Source organism: Pyxicephalus adspersus, chromosome 4, assembly GCF_032062135.1.
Source record: "Pyxicephalus adspersus chromosome 4, UCB_Pads_2.0, whole genome shotgun sequence".
In the NCBI taxonomy this organism is placed as follows: domain Eukaryota; kingdom Metazoa; phylum Chordata; class Amphibia; order Anura; family Pyxicephalidae; genus Pyxicephalus; species Pyxicephalus adspersus.
The window spans coordinates 38660137-38678545 of record NC_092861.1 but is presented as its reverse complement, the minus strand read 5'-3'; the positions used below and the strand labels follow the sequence as shown (position 1 = coordinate 38678545).

Sequence of the window (18409 nt, the reverse complement as noted above, 5' to 3'; positions counted from 1 at the left end):
TTAACTCTTGCTGTCTACTCTTTTACTCCATTGCCTGCAAGTTACCAACCTTTGCTATTCATTGGACTTTTCATGTGTCTGCTGATCCTATACTTTTGCCGACCTCTGACTCCAATTTATCCCTGGAAGATATTCTTGACTGTGGCTTCTGCTCTATGTATTTCCCATAGACTGATCTTTAGTCATCTACATGTTCAGTCGGAAGACATTTGAAAGTCTAGCTTGGCATTTCAGAGCATGTTTCATCTGTGAGCACTCAAACACCTCCAGTGCCCTTATGCCACCTGTCACCACTTTTAGGTGATCTTGTCCTGAAATGCTAGGGAGGCCACCCTTCGACATCCACTAGGTACGTGACCCTGTGATAGCAGTCAATAGTTCCAATAAAGCATTAATATAAAGTTTGCTGCCTTAGCACATTGTGCCCCTGGTATGTTGCCTCATTCCTCCTCCAGTTTTGTGCTAATTGGTACAGTCTTTTGTTAGACATTTTGCTGTTCACTGTTTTTTTTTTTCACTACAGATACAAGGCTTATGAATTATGTATTTGGGATTGATTTACTAAATTAGTTTAAGTTGTTCACATAGCATATTGGATTATCACCTAAGGGCTATTTCAATTCGCTTAGTAAATGTAATGAAAATCCACTTTGCAAAGAATACGCAGTCATGTTCAAGAAAATGTAAAAAAGGGATTTTTGCCTGTATGTAATTGAGATATGTCATTGCACATATTGGTGTTTCAAACATAACTTAAAGTACATCTAAATCCAAAACAAAAATATATTATATTTTTTTCTTTATTTCCACCTGGGGAACACATTTCCATATTAGCATACCATAGCTCACTCACTGAACCGGATCTTTGGAGAATCAATCAAGTATACGTTTCTGACAACAGAATTGTTCTGTAGTTATTATTATTACACAGTATTTATATAGCGCCATCATATTAGGCAGCACTGTACAAAGTCTATAGTCGTGTCACTAACTGTCCCTCAAAGGAGCTCACAATCTAACCTACTATAGTCATGTGTCATTAATGTAGTCTAAGGTCAATTTTTTTAAAGGAGAAGCCAAATAACCTTACTGCATGTTTTTGGAATGTGGGAGGGGGGAACATGCAAACTCCATGCAGATAATGTCCTGGCCAAGATTCGAACCTGGGACCTAGCACTGCAAAGGCAAGAGTGCTACCTCTGAGCCATCATGCTGCCGAAATATTCTTAGCCTGAAAAATACTTATGTAGAGACTACAATAAGGGATAGATAAGCGACAATATAGTTATATTTTGTTCTTGTGTTTAGATACACTTGAACCTGTCACCAGATCATTCATCTCATCTGAACACTAAATGGTATATGCATCGAACACCTCATGTACTGTATGTTAGTTACCTGTGAAAGCCTCCCTTGTGGCCACTGCCATCTTGAAAGTGATGTCAGTTGACTCAGACTCGAAGATATCTCTCTGACGGCTGATAGTAATCTTTATTCTTTTCCCAGCATCTACATAATGGAGTAAATGAGGAGTGGAGAGTTGCACCAGCAGAAAAGAAGATGGCTGGTGGATGAAAGCTTCGCTAGGGATTAAGTAAATTTATCCTTTAGTGAGTTCAAAGGCACATTGCAAGTTACTGAAAGGACATTTATGAGAAAGGAAAACACTGTTAGTATATCAAATACTCAATTTTCTGTGGTTTTACATGAAATATTTTAAATTGGTGACAGAATCTCTGTAATGATTTCTAGTGAAATCAGCTTGGCGTTCAGCTTAAAGATATGTCATAAAACAAGTGAACTTATTGATTGCATTGATCAATTTTGCATCTGTAAATAACATTTTGTGAATTCCTTGTTTTCTGTATTTTCCATTACCGGTACTGCCCTAGGTCTAATTCGTCTTGTTGTTTATACAGTATTACACATCTCATATGCACATGAGTCACAGGGGGATTTCTTTCCAGGAACAGAATGACAAGGTTCACTCCCTCAACAGTTTACATTTTCAGCAGATATAGTTACAGTGTGAAACACTCTACACATGTATGAAACAGATAAGAAAACCTGGTGATGTGGGCTATGTATTGATTAGTAAGAGACCCGATTCTTCCATATGTACAGTAAATGCTGCAGATGTGCCAGATGTGGTTACAAAATACAGGTTATAACATACACTATACCATGCTTGTGTTATATGCATTATTATTAGAAGTAGACTTGTCACATATGAAACAAGATGTTGTGTAGTGTACACTGCAAACAATGTATAGATTACTTTAGGTTTTAAAGTCAAATGCTACTGCTGAATAATTCTTATTTCTTAATTAGGTAACATAACATTATTTTTTTCTTAGGAAGAGATTTCTGTAACTACTATATGAAAACTACTGTTTTTGTTCTTTTATTAATTCTTTCCTCATAGAATCACTAATTCCAAAAAGTAGGATTTCCATATTTCTCTGAAGTTAGAGTCGGTAAACAAATGCACTGTTTTGCATGTTATGAACATTTTGACTTCTGTAAGGACCCGTGTCAGTGGACTTTCGGCTTGTGTCAATGGTTTGAGCTACTTTTGAGATCATTCAGAATTCATGAACAGGTATATTTGACCTGGAGTTGACTTTCTCCTGATCTTCATTTGAATTGCTTTAAGTAAATGTTGCATTCCTGTGCACTTCTGTGGGAATGCATAGCCTGTCTGATGTGAATTAAGGTCCATGGACACAGGCCAATACAGTTTGTTGGAATTTTCAGTTTGCGACTTTGCTGTACCAAAAGTTAATGACATTTCCAAGAAAAGGGTTGTGACATATACATGAGAAATAAGTTTTAAAAAGATGTAAGCCAAAAGTCAGGGATATCAACTGAATATATATATATATATATATATATATATATATATATATATATATATATATATAAAACAAGATAAAAGTTGAAACAGGCAGCAACAAAAATACTACTAGTGTCTGTCTCTGGTTGGACACAAGTTTTTAGATGGCTTTCTACTCAGTAATTTCAATTAATTTAATTTTTTTGTTTTGTTGTGATTTGCTGATGCTTTTATTTGCACTGTCTGTAATGCACAATGTGACATTTAGGTTTCTTATCATGTACTATGCACCCATGTTGCTTTAATAGCCTAATATTTCTTTGTAAATACACATATAATACCTTCCCAGGTGACATATACTCACTCGACACTTAGGTGCAACTGCTTGTCATCCAATTGCATTGCAAATATCAAGATGACCTGCTGATGAGCCAACCGAGCATCAGAATGGAGAAGAAAGGTGATTAAAGTGGAGCTATTGCCACATTTTTAGCATTATATAAAAGGGTGGCGGTAAAGACATAACAGGAAACCAGCAGATATTTGCACCATATATCCCAGCTGGCTGTGTACTGCTCCTTCTGTGTATGCCTGACATCAGGCATGTGTCACCAGGAAGCCCCTATGCATTATGGTGGTCCTAAAATGTAAAAAGTGCTCAGTCAGATTGACACTTTTGACATTTTTTTTAACTTTTTACATTTTTAGGTAGATATGTCAACCAATCTTGTGCTTGTGCAGTGCAAGTTTGGGTAACGTGAAAAATAACTATCTAAAAAAATATAACTAAATATCCAGCGTCAGAACTAAGAGGGACATGGGATGGTTGTTGATGTCAGGCAGGCTAGTTTGAGAAACCGCTGATCTGCTGGGATTTCCATACACAATCATTTCTAGATTTTAAAAAGAATTATATAAAAAAGGGAAAGGGAAAATGTGCAACTCACAGGAATGACCCAGAAAAGAGCAGAAACTCAGTGGAATAAAAGCCATTGAACAATAACCTGGTAAAAGATTTATACCTTCTCTACACTAAAACAACCAGAAAAGAAAAAGTTTTGGTAAAGAAACACTTCAATATGTTTGGGGATGTTTCACCCATAATGTAGGTATGCAGTTCAGAAAGAGTCCCTATCTGTTTCCTGTTCTGGGTCAATTCTATTTAATGTACAGCGCTGCGTAATATGTTGGCGCTATATAAATCCTGTTTATTAATAATAATAATAATAATAATAATAATAATAATAATGCTATCTAGAAACAACTAGGATTTTCAGCAGATGATCTCGGCAATGGCAGCTCTCATACCACACATCCAATGAGTTAACCACAAAAAAAATGAGCTTTGACTGCCATCTCATGGAAACTCATTGTATAAAAGTCTCTAGTACACAGCTCTTCAATAAAGCAGATCTAAATAAAAAAAATGTATTTTACAAAACTGTATTTTTTTAAAAGTAAAAATTTGGTTTATTTTTTTTTTTAAGTGCAACACCATTTTGTGCAAAAAAGAAAGAGAAGAAGATGTCAAACTTACAAGACATTATTTTATTTTATATCTTTAACTGTACTGAAAAACCTAGAAACCCATAAAAACTGTGCATTTAAAATTTCTAACTAGAATAAACTGAAATGCTCATATAGTCTTAGTGTAGTGATGTACAGAAAATGACGGTAGAATATAGAAGACAAATTACTTCCTAAGCACCAAACTTTTGTAGTTCGGACTTACGACCACATATAAATCTTTCTATTCAATCACTTTCAATGACAACTTTAAGGTTTAGACTTGGTTTTTGATTTGTCTAAATATTCATAGAAAATAACTAGCAATTTTTGTTATAAAATTATAATTTATTGGTCTAGTTCCAGATAGTTTTGCTTCCTTGTATGCCTTTTATTTAGGTAGAGGGTCAGCTTTAGTTATGAAACATTTTTCTCTGTTGTGTAAATGTAGTCAGTAAATGATGTCCGGGGATTATTCCACTCTTGGCTTTTTTGGTAATTCATTGTTGTCCTTAGATTCCATCTGAAGACTGCTCAAAGTACATCAAATCCTACAAATAATACAAAAAAGTATGTTCAGAAAATGACATAGACTTGACGTATTATAAACTTAAACTAAGCCCTGTGCGTAATTCCCTAAAGCTTTAAGGTAGCCTATAATCAGATATAATTTTCTCTAAATACACACAAGACAAGCAATGTGTGTCCTGCTAGGCATAGACTAGGGCCCTAATTTATTAAAGTTCTCAAAGGCTGGAAAGGATACACTTTCATCAGTGAAGCTGGGTGATCCAGCAAACCTGGAATAAACTTGGTTCAGGATTGAAAACATTTGCTAGCAGATAGCTAATGACTTTTAGGAAATCCATTCCATGTTTGCTGGATCACCCAGCTTCACTGATGAAAGTGTAACTTCACCAGGCTTAGAGAACTTTAATAACTCAGGGCCTGTGTGTTTTTTTTCTCTATGCTATTTTCAATCAAAGGAGTCAATTTATAAATCAAGGAATCTGACATTTACTGAAACGTATAAATCAAACTTTTGTAATTGTCTACAAGAACTTGATGTACCAGATGCTTGTATGATAATTGAGATTGGATAAAAACATCTGTATGCTGAGCAAAAAGTCTTGCCCAAGCAATTTGATAAAAAATTCCTCCCCAAATATTATTTGATAATAAGGTTATTTTATAATTACGTCAGATCATTGATAATGTTTATTGAATTGTTTTAAAATATTACGCAATGTATTGCTAGAATTTCACATAAATGTTTTACCTTTCACAGGGCACACAATGCATTCCCTAAAATGGATTGGATGGGGACATCTTTATGGAGACGTAATCTAGGGTTAGCATCTACTTTCTGTACTGAAAAAAAATTATTATATTAAAATATTATATTAAATATTAAAGCTCTCCAAGGCTGGAGAGGGTACACTTTTATCAGTGAAGCTGGGTGATCCAGCAAACCTGGAATGTATTTCTTCAAAGCCCATTGCTATTTGCTAGCAAATGTTTTGAATCCTGGACCAGAGCCATTCCAGGTTTGCAGAATCACCCAGTTTCACAGATGAAAGTGTATTCTCTCCAACCACGGGAGAATATGGTAGAATATGGGTGATCTTGGAATGGATTTTCTATAAACCCCTTGCGATCAGTTGGCAAATGTCTTCAAACCTTACCTAGATCTATTCCAAATTTACTGGATCACCCAGGTTCTCACATGATAGTCTATCTTCTCCAGTGTCAGAGAGCTTTAATAAATCAGACCCATCATGTTAATTCTGGTTGGCGTGCAGCTCTTGGTAGTGTTGCATAGATCAGCCTTTCACATGACTGTATTTTTGGTTAAAATGTTGTAGAGGAAAGGAGACTGGGAACGTGCTTTCTCCTACCTGCAGCAGACTGATGACATAATCTTAGCTAGGGTCAAGTCAATGCTTCAAGTTTGACAGAATACAGCATTTTAGGGATAAGGGTGGAGGTTTTGAAAAAAGATACATTTATAGTGTATTGGGACATGTCTGGAATATATTCCTAAATTTTGGAAGTATTTCATTGTTCACAAAAAAAATTATGTATTGTAACATGAACAGATTTTTGAACGCCTAGTACCGAAAAATAATGGCAACTGAAAAAACTTATATGACTTTCTTTTATGGACAATTTATATATGATTTATGCATTATGTTGCCTATACTTGGTTTATTTTAGTAAATACATTTACTATATAAAAAAAATTTGCACTTGTATTATTACAAAGGTATAAATGATGTTCATATAGGTATTGATGCAGCATCTGAACTCCTATGCAGATATCGCCATCTAGTGGTAACAAGTAGTTGATGCATTGTTAATGTAAAGGATAGTCAGCATTTAAAAATGGATTAACATAATAATAAAAAATAATAAATAATAATAATAATAAATAATAAATAATAATAATAAATAATAAATAATAATAATAATAAAAAATAATAAAAAATAAAAAATAATAAAAATAAACAGCAGTAAAAATCTACCCCTACCCGTTTAAACGTTAAAGAAAAATTATTTTGGGCTCTTTTTTTAAAAGAGGGAATCAGACATTTCCTTTTTAATAATAACAATGTAGGCTCTTCTTTTTTAACAAATCAACTATATTAGGAAACTAACACTGTACTTCAGGCTTTCAGGCTTATAGAAGACATAATCCTTTAAGTGCAGCAGGTGTTCATGCTGACAGGAAATAGTCATCACCCAAGAACTTGCTGGAAAGCACTTCTGAAACAACTGATTATAAGCACTTTGCTGCTTACCTCATTGTGTCTTCATCCAGTCTAACTAAAAGCATGCTGTGCAGCACTGTATTAGATGTTTTCTTAGCTGGGAGTCTATTGAAAGTATTCATTACTTCGGCAAATTAATACTTTCTAACATTACTCTTAAACATTCCTCCTGCTAGTTTGTCATGTCCTTTCATGCTCTTTGAACCTTATTCATAACCTTAGTGCATTTGAAAGTTTTAATCATGGTCCTTATATCCCCTCTTTTTCTAGAGGCTTTAAATATTAAGTTTCCTGTTATGTTTTATACTCAGAACCTACATACTTTGGTTGCCCACTCCTGGGCTCGGGCCTTTAATAATGGACACACTATTCTACATGACGTCGAACTAAGGCTCTATATAATGGAATCAGGACCTCCTTCCACCTGTAGATGATGCCTCTAGTGATGCACCCCTAAAATTATACCGTGTTTCCCCGATGATAAGGCAGGGCCATCAAATAAGACAGCCCCCCCTTTTTAGGGAAAAATGAAAAATAATGGATATCTCGTTTCAAGACTGGGCATTTCACCGTTGAAGATGAGCCCCGCAGTGGGCGCCCCCCAACCTCAACTGACTCAGGAACCTGCCATGCTGTCCATGAGCTAATTATTGAGGACCGGCAAATATCTGCAAAAAAAGATAGCCCAGATACTTGACATCTCACGGGAGCGTGTTGGGTTTGTTATCACCGCTATCCTAGATGTTATGCAAGCGGGTGTGGACCCACTGTGCCACTGACTGGGTATGCTCCAGAGGGGCGTAACTAAGCCGCTACCAGGTCTTCACTAGAGCCTCTGATGATGAGGAAAGGCTTGGGCTGCAGGGTAGCTGCCGGGTGCCACTCCAGAGCAATCCCCAGGCCAGTGGCAGCTGACCACAGGAGTCAGGATACCCGATGCAAGCACTGAGGGGCTTGCGTGGCCAAGAAGGTGATGGCAATCAGACAAAGTCCAGAAACAAGATCCGAGGTCAGGGTCAGGTGGCAATCAGGCAAAGGTCCAAAAATGTAATCCGAAGTCAGGGTCAGGCGGCAAACAGGCAAAGTCCAAGGGTAAGAAACAAGGTCCGGTACACAGTAAAGCAAACAGAGAAAACTCCTTAGCACTGGGAGTTACACAGGGTAAAACCTTGAGAGTGCTCAAGCAACTTCGTGTAGTAGGAGGTGCCTTTAAATACCTGCAGAAAACCAGCCATAGGCTGTAGAAAACAGAGGGCGTGTATGTCTTACCTCATAGATTAAGAGAGACACACCCACGCCAGCTCAAACCCCAGAGCAAGTCTCCAGCAGGAAGGAAACTCAGGCATGGAACAGAGGTAGTGGGGTTACCTGAAAGATAGGACCCGGCACCCATGCCTGCAATTAGGAGCAGCGGCGCCGGCACGACCTGCAGTGCTAACACTAGGCATGCGCAAGCTTTCAGCGAAGTGGGTTCCGAAATGTTTGAACAGTGATCAGGAGAAGGAACAAGTTAAAGCATCCGAAGCTGTTTTGGCCCATTTTGAAGCTGCACAGGACTTTTTGGCTAGGTTAGTGACTGAGGATGAAACCTGGCTCCACATCTATGATTCTGAAACCAAGGAACAGTCAAAGGAATGGCGCCATAGCGGGTCCCTGTGGCCGAAGATGTTCCAAACCTAGAAATCAGCCAAAAAAGTCATGGCTTCGGTTTTCTGGGACAAAGACGGTATTCTGTTGGTGGACTACCTACCTCAGTGCTCTAGTATCACCGGACAGTATAATGCTAAACTCCTGGACCAGCTGAAGGAGGCAATTAAGACGAAATGCTGTGGAAAGTTTACCAAAGGGATCCTTTTTTTGCAGGACAATGCACCGGAGCACACATCCAACGTTGTGGCTGCCAAATTGAACACTCTGGGTTTCTAATTGGTCCACCATCCCCCCTACTCACCTGACCTGGCCCCTTCGGACTATTATCTGTTCCCGAATTTAAAGAAACACCTGAAGGGGCAACGTTTTGAGGACATTTCTGACGTCAAAGATGCTGCTGACAGCTAGTTTGCAACACAACCAAAGGACTTTTATTTGAACGGTCTAGAGAAGCTACAACTACACTGTACCAAGTGCATCAGTCTCAGGGGGGAATATGTTTAATAAATGTGTTATTTCATAACTCTGGCTCTCGTCTTTCTGGGCAAAGCCAGGAACTTCTCACCACCTCCCCATAAAATGCTACATTGCTGTGTCCACTGCTTAGCAAACAAAGCATTCCATACCATAAAAACCTCAAGTTATGTCACCTAGAAAAATATTAAAACAAAACAGGATATAGAGGTACCAACAATGCCTGGTCCCTTTACTAAATATTCCCCTCTCTGGATCCCTTTCACAGGACTGTTCTTAAAGGAAACTCAAACATATGACACAGGATATCTAAACCTTTATGTTACACGATAGAGCTGCATGGAACAGTATTTTTTTTATTCGGTTCTTATTGAAAGCAGTTGGGGCTTGCTTGCTCTGGGTGGGAACATTAAACTACTTTACTAATGTAAAAAATACACCTAATTCAGACCATTTATGATGCCTTTGTAAAGTCATACCGTCTTGTGTCCAGCAAGGAATTTACTTTTATACGATCATTTTATTATTATATTATTATAATTATTTACAGGAGGAATTCTTCCATGAATGTTAAACCTACTTGCATATAGTTGGCAGTTTTTTCTATATTACCCTTATTTTAGATAGGTATGTGGGATTAGGGATTAGCTTCTGCCATTACATGGGGAACATCACAAATTTTGGAGTCATTTTTTTTAACTTAAAATATACTATCACTATACTAAATATATCAGTGATATGGACATTTCATTTCAGTTTTTTTACTCAAAGTGAAGCTTTCAAGCAATATCTTCTGCTATATACTGTGCCTTTTTTAACGCAATATCAACAGCAGTATGACTTTTTATACTAAGCACTTTTGTGATTCTAGTCACAAAAACTTAAACAAAAATATATATTTCCAGTACTGATGAGATTATAAAATGTATTATTTATGATAGTATCTTGTAAGGAAAGAAAAGTTGTGCTTGTCATAATGTGCTGTTAATATTTTATTAAAAACATAGTATTAATATTAATAATATTTTTAGTATTCCAGAAAAAAAGCAACAGATATGCAATTGACATTAGTACAATTAGGTATTTATTAAAATCATTAAATGCATTTTAGGAAACTTTGCTTTTTTTACTTTTACGTTTCGATTAAAACCACATTAAGACTACTTTTTGTTTGTGCCCTTCTAATTTTTATACCACAAAATATTCCCAAGTACAGGTGTATTTGTCAATTTTCCCACACCTTTTTCTCTGATGACAACTCAAAATAAATGTGTTTCCTCTTACTTTCTGTTTTAGTGACAATGGTCACCAGGACCAATAATGTTAGGAGTATCCCAAACAGGAACATAAACAGCAGTAAAAATCTACCCCTACCCGTTTAAACGTTAAAGAAAAATTATTTTGGGCTCTTTTTTTAAAAGAGGGAATCAGACATTTCCTTGTGAGAATCTTCCAGGTCCATGTGTTTCAATAGCAGCAGTTGATTCCCTCCAGGGAATGTTTGAGGGAATGCCTAGTTCCTTGTTTTATAAATAGAGCCCTTTGTGTTTAAATACAGATAGTCCCCGGGTTAAGGACATCCAACATACGGATGCCTCTTACATACAAACAGGCCTTCCCTGCTTGCTCGTGCGCAGAATTGAGACTTGAAGGTGGGAGGGGTGGTTTGCAGGACATGCAGAAGAAATCTGCATCACAGCTGAGGTTGTGGGTGATCTTAGGGGATGAGCTCTTTCTGCAGCTTCTTGTATCTCTAATGACCAAGAAAAACTCTGCAGTGGTTACTTTTTGCATATCAAAGCACAGCTTGCTACAAAAGTTAATGAATGCCTAGGCTCCATAAAGATTTGTTTTTTGCTTTGTTTGTGATTAACTCACAGTAAGGATTTTATACAGTAACTGTCACCATGCTGCCTAATAATGTTGAGGCAAACATCTTTCCTACTTGCATTTTTTAAAATATTATACCTGTTCAGAATTTCATACAAATGCAACTACAAATTTCACTAAACCCGCAATCCCTATCTCGTTTTTAACCTGTACACTACCTGTATACTTTATTTTCAGTGTCAGCTTCCCCTGTACAGCACTAGGAGGCAATCAGGTTCTGCTGTACTGAACTTGTTCTAAAAGGAAACATGTTGTTTGCCATAAAGAAAATAAACCAGAGAATTAACCTATTGTGTGATTTTGCTCCTTCATAGGCCCAATGTTCTTCACCTAACTAATACTGCAATAAAGGTCAAGGATCTATTTTTGTTTTCCAGGTAGGCCTAGAATACAGCACTGTGAATCCAGTTCACATACATGCAAATCTGCCACTTATAAGTTTGAATGTTCTTAGGGTATTACAATACCCCATGTAATTGCTCCTAGTATCAAATACCCATTAAACTTTTCATCCTAAAAGAAAATGGCCTAAAAATATTTACTCAGAATAGAAAATACCCAAAAACATAATTTCACATAATCTTTGGAAAAAGTAAGCAGCGAACAGAAAGCAAACTCAAATCCTAAACCACGTCACGCACAGAGAGAGACATGACCACTAGGGGGCGTTACAGAGGTGGTACGTTTGCGCGGAGGTGGTGTGAGCCCTGAGAAGGGCCAAGGCGCAGAGTCTAAGCAGTAACCAGATCTTCTCCAGAACCTCTGATGGTGAGGATGTTGCGCTGCTGGTTACTGTCAGGTTGCAGTCCTTGGGCACACCAAGGTGGGCAAAGCAGGGTACCAAATCACTAAGCAGAAGGATAGTCGAGGCAGGCAGCAAGCAAGAGAGGTCAGGCCACACGCCAGGCGTCTATTACCATTGATCCAGGAGACAGACACCAGCGACACAGGGGCCACTGCAGGCACAGGGAACACAGGAGACACTGGAAGCAACATGAGGTACAGGTGACTCAGGGATATCCACAGACAGACAGGAACATTGGAACAGCACGGGGAAGTTGGCTGGGAACCAACAGACTGGACAAGGAAGGGTAAACGCAGGAGCTGGACACATGAAACACTGAATTAAGCACCAGGTGAACAGGAACTAGCTCAACAGAACTAGGACGTCGGCACAATAGGGACACAATGCACAAACACTGAGTGCAGTCTATAAGCTAGCTAAATAGCCAGGGATGGTCAAGAGGCTATTTTCTGATTGGATGGAACTGATAAAGCTTGGAAACAGATCCACGCCCAGCGTCAGAACTGCCCGCATGCGCAGGAGAGAGGCGTCTGCGCTTTAGTGAGGACGAGGTAAGTGTGACATTCATACTTTGCTATCTCTAATTTTACAGAGACAAACTCCTTAAACCTAGAACAGAATTTGGACATCCGGAGCAACTAAGAGTGATGCATATATGTACATTTGATTTTGCCTGTGTACCTTATAGTAACCTAACTTGCCCTCTGCTGTAGAAGGTCACTGAAAAATATAGCTTCTTCTGCTACCTGGATCCATTATCCTATACTCTTGGTTTATCTGGAACACAGAGATATAATATGGAATCACTGCAACAAATATACTTACTATAAGGAAGCAGGTGCCAATCAAAGCAGCTTTCAGTTTAACATCCAGATCAACAGGAAATTCTATGCCAAAATTATCAGCATTGGTAAAAACGTCATTTACAAATCCTGACCAGTACTTGGAAATCTTGCCAATCACTGACTTTTCATTTAAGGTTTTTACCTAAAGAATATAAAAACAAATGTGAAAACCTTTATTACGTAACATTTCAGAGTTCATAATGCAGATCCTTTGATACCAGTCAATTGGTCACATTTATTTTCTATCTCTGTATCTGTAAAAAATCAAACATTTACCAATGGGCAACCTGTACCTGTTTAGTATTGATGATTTGCCCAGAAGTCTTAAAGCAGAAATAAACCCACAGTGGTATGGATAAACTCTTGCCATAATCTGTGCATATTTTCAGATTATGGCACTCACTCACTTTCCAAGTGTTCTGCAACCATGACAAAACTAGGAACCTCTTACTTTTGCATCCATTGAAGCTGCTATTGGGCCCAATTTAGCAACGCTCCCTAAGGCTGGGGAGGATACACTTTCATTAGTGAAGCAAAATAGACTAATCTAAAATTGCAGAATGACGTGTGCATATCACAGGAATGGTTATTCAAAATGACAAACCTTTTGGCAGGATAAACAGGAAACACTTTTATATAAATTGTTTGTTCCGCTATTTTGTATGGAACACTAGAGTCCCAGGTTCTCCTCTCAGCAAGGACGGGACTATCTGCATGAAGTTTGTATGTTCCCTACCTGCCCAGCCACACTGGTTTTCTCCCACACACAACCAAAACGTACTGGTAGCTTACTGGTAGCTTAATTGGCTTCCCCTCAAATTTGCCTTTGAACTGTGTAAATGTAATTTAGCTATGGTAGAGACATTGGGCCTGATTTATTAAAACTCTAAGACTGGAGAAAATAAATTATCATGGAGGACCTGGGTGATCCAACCTTGAATGGATTTCGTAAAAATGTTTTGCAACATTTTTGCAACTTTAATAAAAGTTTTCAATCCTGGACCAGATCTATTCCAGGTGTGTTGGATCACACTGGTTCTCCAATGACAGCCTATCTTCCCCAGTCTAGGACCACTTTAATAAATTAGGCACTTTAGATTTTTAGCTCCTCCAGGGTATAGTGTGAAGCATTAAAGATGCCATTGCTATATAACTGCAGAAAAAAATCCAGTTTTTCTAATTTGGGAGATAGAAAAGGGTTGCTTTAATGGTGCATTCTCATTGCCTGGTGAGACCTGATGGTTTGTAGAGAGGCTATAAATGTAATGCTATATAAATAAACACTTTCCACAAATACAGAACTCTATATCTTCTAATACTGGTCTGTTTACAGTGCACTTTTTAAATATATTTTTGGCATTTACCTGTTTTAGCTAGCAGATCATCACCTGTGAAAAGTTCATGTGTGTGTGTGACTTTTTGTTTTTCATCAAAGCAATTGAGGTCAGAAATGTTCCTTGTGCTTGTGTTTTCTGTTCAGACATAAACACTGCTGTGATGTGCACTAACCTCCTCATACAGCAGCACAATAAAGCTCTCACTCTTTTTTTCTTTTTGCAGGAAACCAAAACCTTCACAAAGGTAACATATTTCTGGCAGCAATGGGTTCATTATATCATAATCTGAGAGAAAGGGAATTTTTAATGTGTTTTTTGTAAAATCTTCAAAGCTAAAAGTCAACGTCTTTGCCTGGTAGCCTGATTTTAGTCTCACGTTTACTGCACTGCACCTGCAAGCATGCTGGTTTCAGTGGCACCAAAAAGAATTTAAGAGACAAAGACCAATGTAATGATAATTAGATGCAACGCTACCAGCTAGAAAATTGAGGAAGGACTCAAGAAAGCATTACAGTGCTGGCAATGACAAATTTACAGTGTTTTTTACTGTTAAAAAACATTATACAGATCTTCAAAATCTTCAAATATTAGGTTTTGCTGCAGTATTGCGAATTAAATACTGTATTCTCTATCTATAAAGCTGGTAAGATTACCTGTTATAAACATTTATATATATATATATATATATATATATATATCATAAATGTTAGGGAAGCTGGGATTGGTGGAAAGTTTAAAAAGTAGGTGGAGAGAAAGAGGTTTTATTAGAGAGGATAATGAGAAAGTGGGAGGAGTCAGCTAGAAGAAAGGGCGTAAGCTTCCCTCCCTCCTGCCCAGGTTTGAAAAGAAAAGGGGGCAGAGGGGTGAGAGACTTTTTAATTGTGAAGATCAGTTGAGATTCTTATATATATCTTTTAGTGGTGTGTTGGACAGAAGAGAGAACCACATTAGGTGTGGGATCTCAAAATTATTAATAATTTGGGCTACCTTTACAGTGGTGGTTAAGAAGGGGCTGTGAGTATGGTTCTCGTTCTCCAGCCAGTGTGGCCTTTGTGCCGGGGAACATAAGTTATAGCAGTGCCTCTAAGGGCTTACAACCGGGAAGGGAGTAGATGTATGTTTATTGTTTATGTTGTTTTTTTTTTTTTTTTTATTCAGGGGACAAAATAGGCTGGGATTTTATGATAATGTAGTTATTACTGTTGGTATTGTGATTATTGTTTTTAATCATAATGAGCCATAACGACCACCATTTTCCAAGAAATGTATTGTTACGTGTCATTGTGGTTGAGGAGGGGAATGGCAAGGGGCAGGGGGTAGTTTTGGATTGGTTTGATGGACATCCTAGTTACCTGGGCAATGTACAATGTCACTTTTTTGTATTCATGCTTTTCTGCATTTTGCTATGTTCTGTACATGTGTTTGCAAATTCAGAACCAGACCATTAACAAGCCAAAGGTAATGTCCAGTTGACCCATCTACAACTTTCATACTTCTGCATAAAAAGAGAAAATTGTTTGATTGGTTAGAGCCCTGCACCCCCAGTCACTTTGCAAGAGAGGAAAGTAGGCAGTTTGGGACCATACCAATTTAGCAAACAGGAAGGCTTTTTTCTGTGCCTGCTTCAATCCCTATCAAATGGAACATCATGGCTGTTACCTTGCCCATGACCCCTTTCGATATTTTTCCATTTCTGAATAAGAGTTTTGTTGCTGTAGAAATTGGTTGATTTGTGTGGATAAAATATAAAAAATCTATAAAACAGATATATCCAACAGATAACCATTTTGTGTAGTATTCTTTCTTAGTTTTTTTTTGTATTATTGAGTTTTGGGGATTGGACCTTTATAAGAACCCATGTAAGCTCTGAAATTGTGATAAGGCGTGTAAACTTTTCATGAGTAACAATATTTTTCTTTCCTCCTATACAACCCTTAACTTGTTTCTTGCAAAAGCTCAGCAGAGGTCATAGCACCTGTCTTCAAATGATCAGCTACTCATTTTACACCGAGGTTGCTTGTTTTCTCATTGCTGCTTGATCTCTTACTGGGTTTTGTAGCTTTAACATTGAAATATGATTCAGGCTGGTTAGGTAAATTTTTATATATTTTATGCATGCCAGGTAATAGGTAACATTTTAGATTCTTTGCATCCTGGTGGGTAACATATAATTACTCTTATCTCTGTTCTGTACATCTACACTTGCATAAGCCTTATTCCATAATATTGTATCCCAGAGTGGCTACGGGTACATAGGAGGACTGCACATTTAATCAGATGACATTATTATGTATACATAAAAAAATTGCTTGTGACGTGTTTTTTAAAATATTAAAATAATATGACGTGTTTAATAAAATATATTGTATTATTATACAATCAGATCCAATGTTGGTAAATGATTAGCCTCAGGCTACAATCAGGGACTCGTTTTGGCATTCAGGCCAGTAAAATAACAGAAATAAATGTGGAGACCTGTCCTGGTTTGTAATTTATATTTTGTATCCATATTATTTTATTGAGATAACATAGTACGATGAACTATAAATGAGTTCATATTACTGGACTCAAATGAAGGGATACAAGGTAATGGTTAGCATAACACTAATGTTCCTACTATGGTGCAGACATTCTTTAGTCTGATCATTGAACTTTACTGTTGATAATAAAACATGTGATTGCTTTAGAAGTGGGTATTAACAGAAATATGATAGAAAGGTTAACTGGTACTGACAGAGAGCATTTATGGCTACAATTATTTCCCTGACATTTCCATCACCTTTATCAGAAAACGTTAAAGGGATATAACTCCAAGAAAGGTTTTTTCAGTGTCTTTGGTTTGCAGTCTGCTTCTAATTTCTAAAATTGTCTTGTGTTTGTATTCATGTGCACTTTGTGGATATCTCTAAGGTTTATCTAATGTTTGTATCACTGCTATGGCTCACACTAATAAAAAAATATATAATGGTATATCATTATTTTATTAGGTAGCATTATTACAATATAGGATATCTTATGGTATATGATAATACCTTGTATGTAGAAGGTATCATATTATGGGGTAATTCAATATAAAAAGATAGATATTTAGCTTTGAAAAGTAAATATAAAAAGGTTCACATGATTGGATAATTGGAGTTACCTCCATATGTGCTTTAAACCTGGAAATGCAAACATGGCTGATTTACACCAAACAGTGAAGAACATAAAACGTATTTTGAGCCTATTACTGTATACAAAAAATGTTTTATGTCAGCCGCAGGTACAGCTTCTGTCCTAAACAGAACATCTGTAATGCACAGCATTCTTGTTTTGGTAGTAGAGGAGGGAGGGGAAGGGTTGAAGTCAACGCAAGCAAGTATTAAATGCAATAGGGGCTGAGCAGTTTTTGGAAAGTCTATCAATGCCAAAAATGACTGGATAGGTGGGCTGTAAATGTAAATCAGTATCAATCTCCTGTGTTCCCTATTGCACTCAGTGATCACTCCCTCCCACCTTCACACCATTACAGGACATGGTTGTCCAGTGACTTGAATGTCAGCAGGCGGAACCACTTAGTGTAGCAGGAGGCATAGAGGAACATCTCTACTGGTTGGTTTCTGAACAGACTTGAGAAGAGAACTTCTTCTTGAGAGTGGAGAATGGCAAGATAGGGTAATTATTGAGTAGCTTTGTCTTTGTAATCTAGTTGCCAAACTTTGTATAGAGCACTCCCTAGCTTTACCAGAGCTAGCCAAGCACACCTTATCTTATTCTGCAATCAAGCCTAAGGCTGCGTACACACCCTCAATTTTTGTCGCTGGAAACAATCTTCATAATCGTTCTCAGTGACAAAAGTCTGATTGTTGAACAAATGAGCGCTGTACATACAGCACTATTCTGCTCTATTGAGAGGGGAGAACAAGCGAGCTCCGCTGTGCTCTCCTCCCTTCACTTCTATTGCCGTCGTTCATCATCTGTCGTTCATGGATCCATTGGGAAGGCAATCTCTGTACACATCATATTCTCGCTCAAGAGGAGTCTGACCATTCATATCATCTGATGTGTCTACATAGGCTCAGTCAGAACATTTGTGATAAGAGGTTTGGCTGTTACTCATTTATGCCAGCAAATAGAATTCAATGGAATGTTAATAATTAGAAGGAAAAGAAGAGCTTTTCCAATAAGATAAAAGGTACTCCAATGTAAAATAATTAAAATATCATACAGAAAATGATGCCCAAATTTCTTTGCAGACTCAACTTTTCTATTTGTAATGTACCACTAGACGCTAAGGTCTAAAGCATTGCCTAAGG

The 18409-nt window shown here is 37.4% G+C and overlaps 1 protein-coding gene across 1 annotated transcript in view; it reads right to left on the bottom strand.

Annotated features, from left to right (window-relative positions):
• Positions 1-4344: 4344 nt before the first annotated feature.
• LOC140330020 (phospholipid scramblase family member 5-like) overlaps positions 4345-18409 on the bottom strand; it is a 37681-nt gene continuing 23616 nt past the window's right edge. The window contains exons 6-7 of the mRNA XM_072410385.1: positions 12758-12919; positions 4345-4893 (exon numbers count right to left, since the gene is read on the bottom strand). Of these exons, the coding sequence (XP_072266486.1) occupies positions 4855-4893; positions 12758-12919 (201 nt within the window). The 3' untranslated portion in view covers positions 4345-4854. The remainder of the gene's footprint in view (positions 4894-12757; positions 12920-18409) is intronic.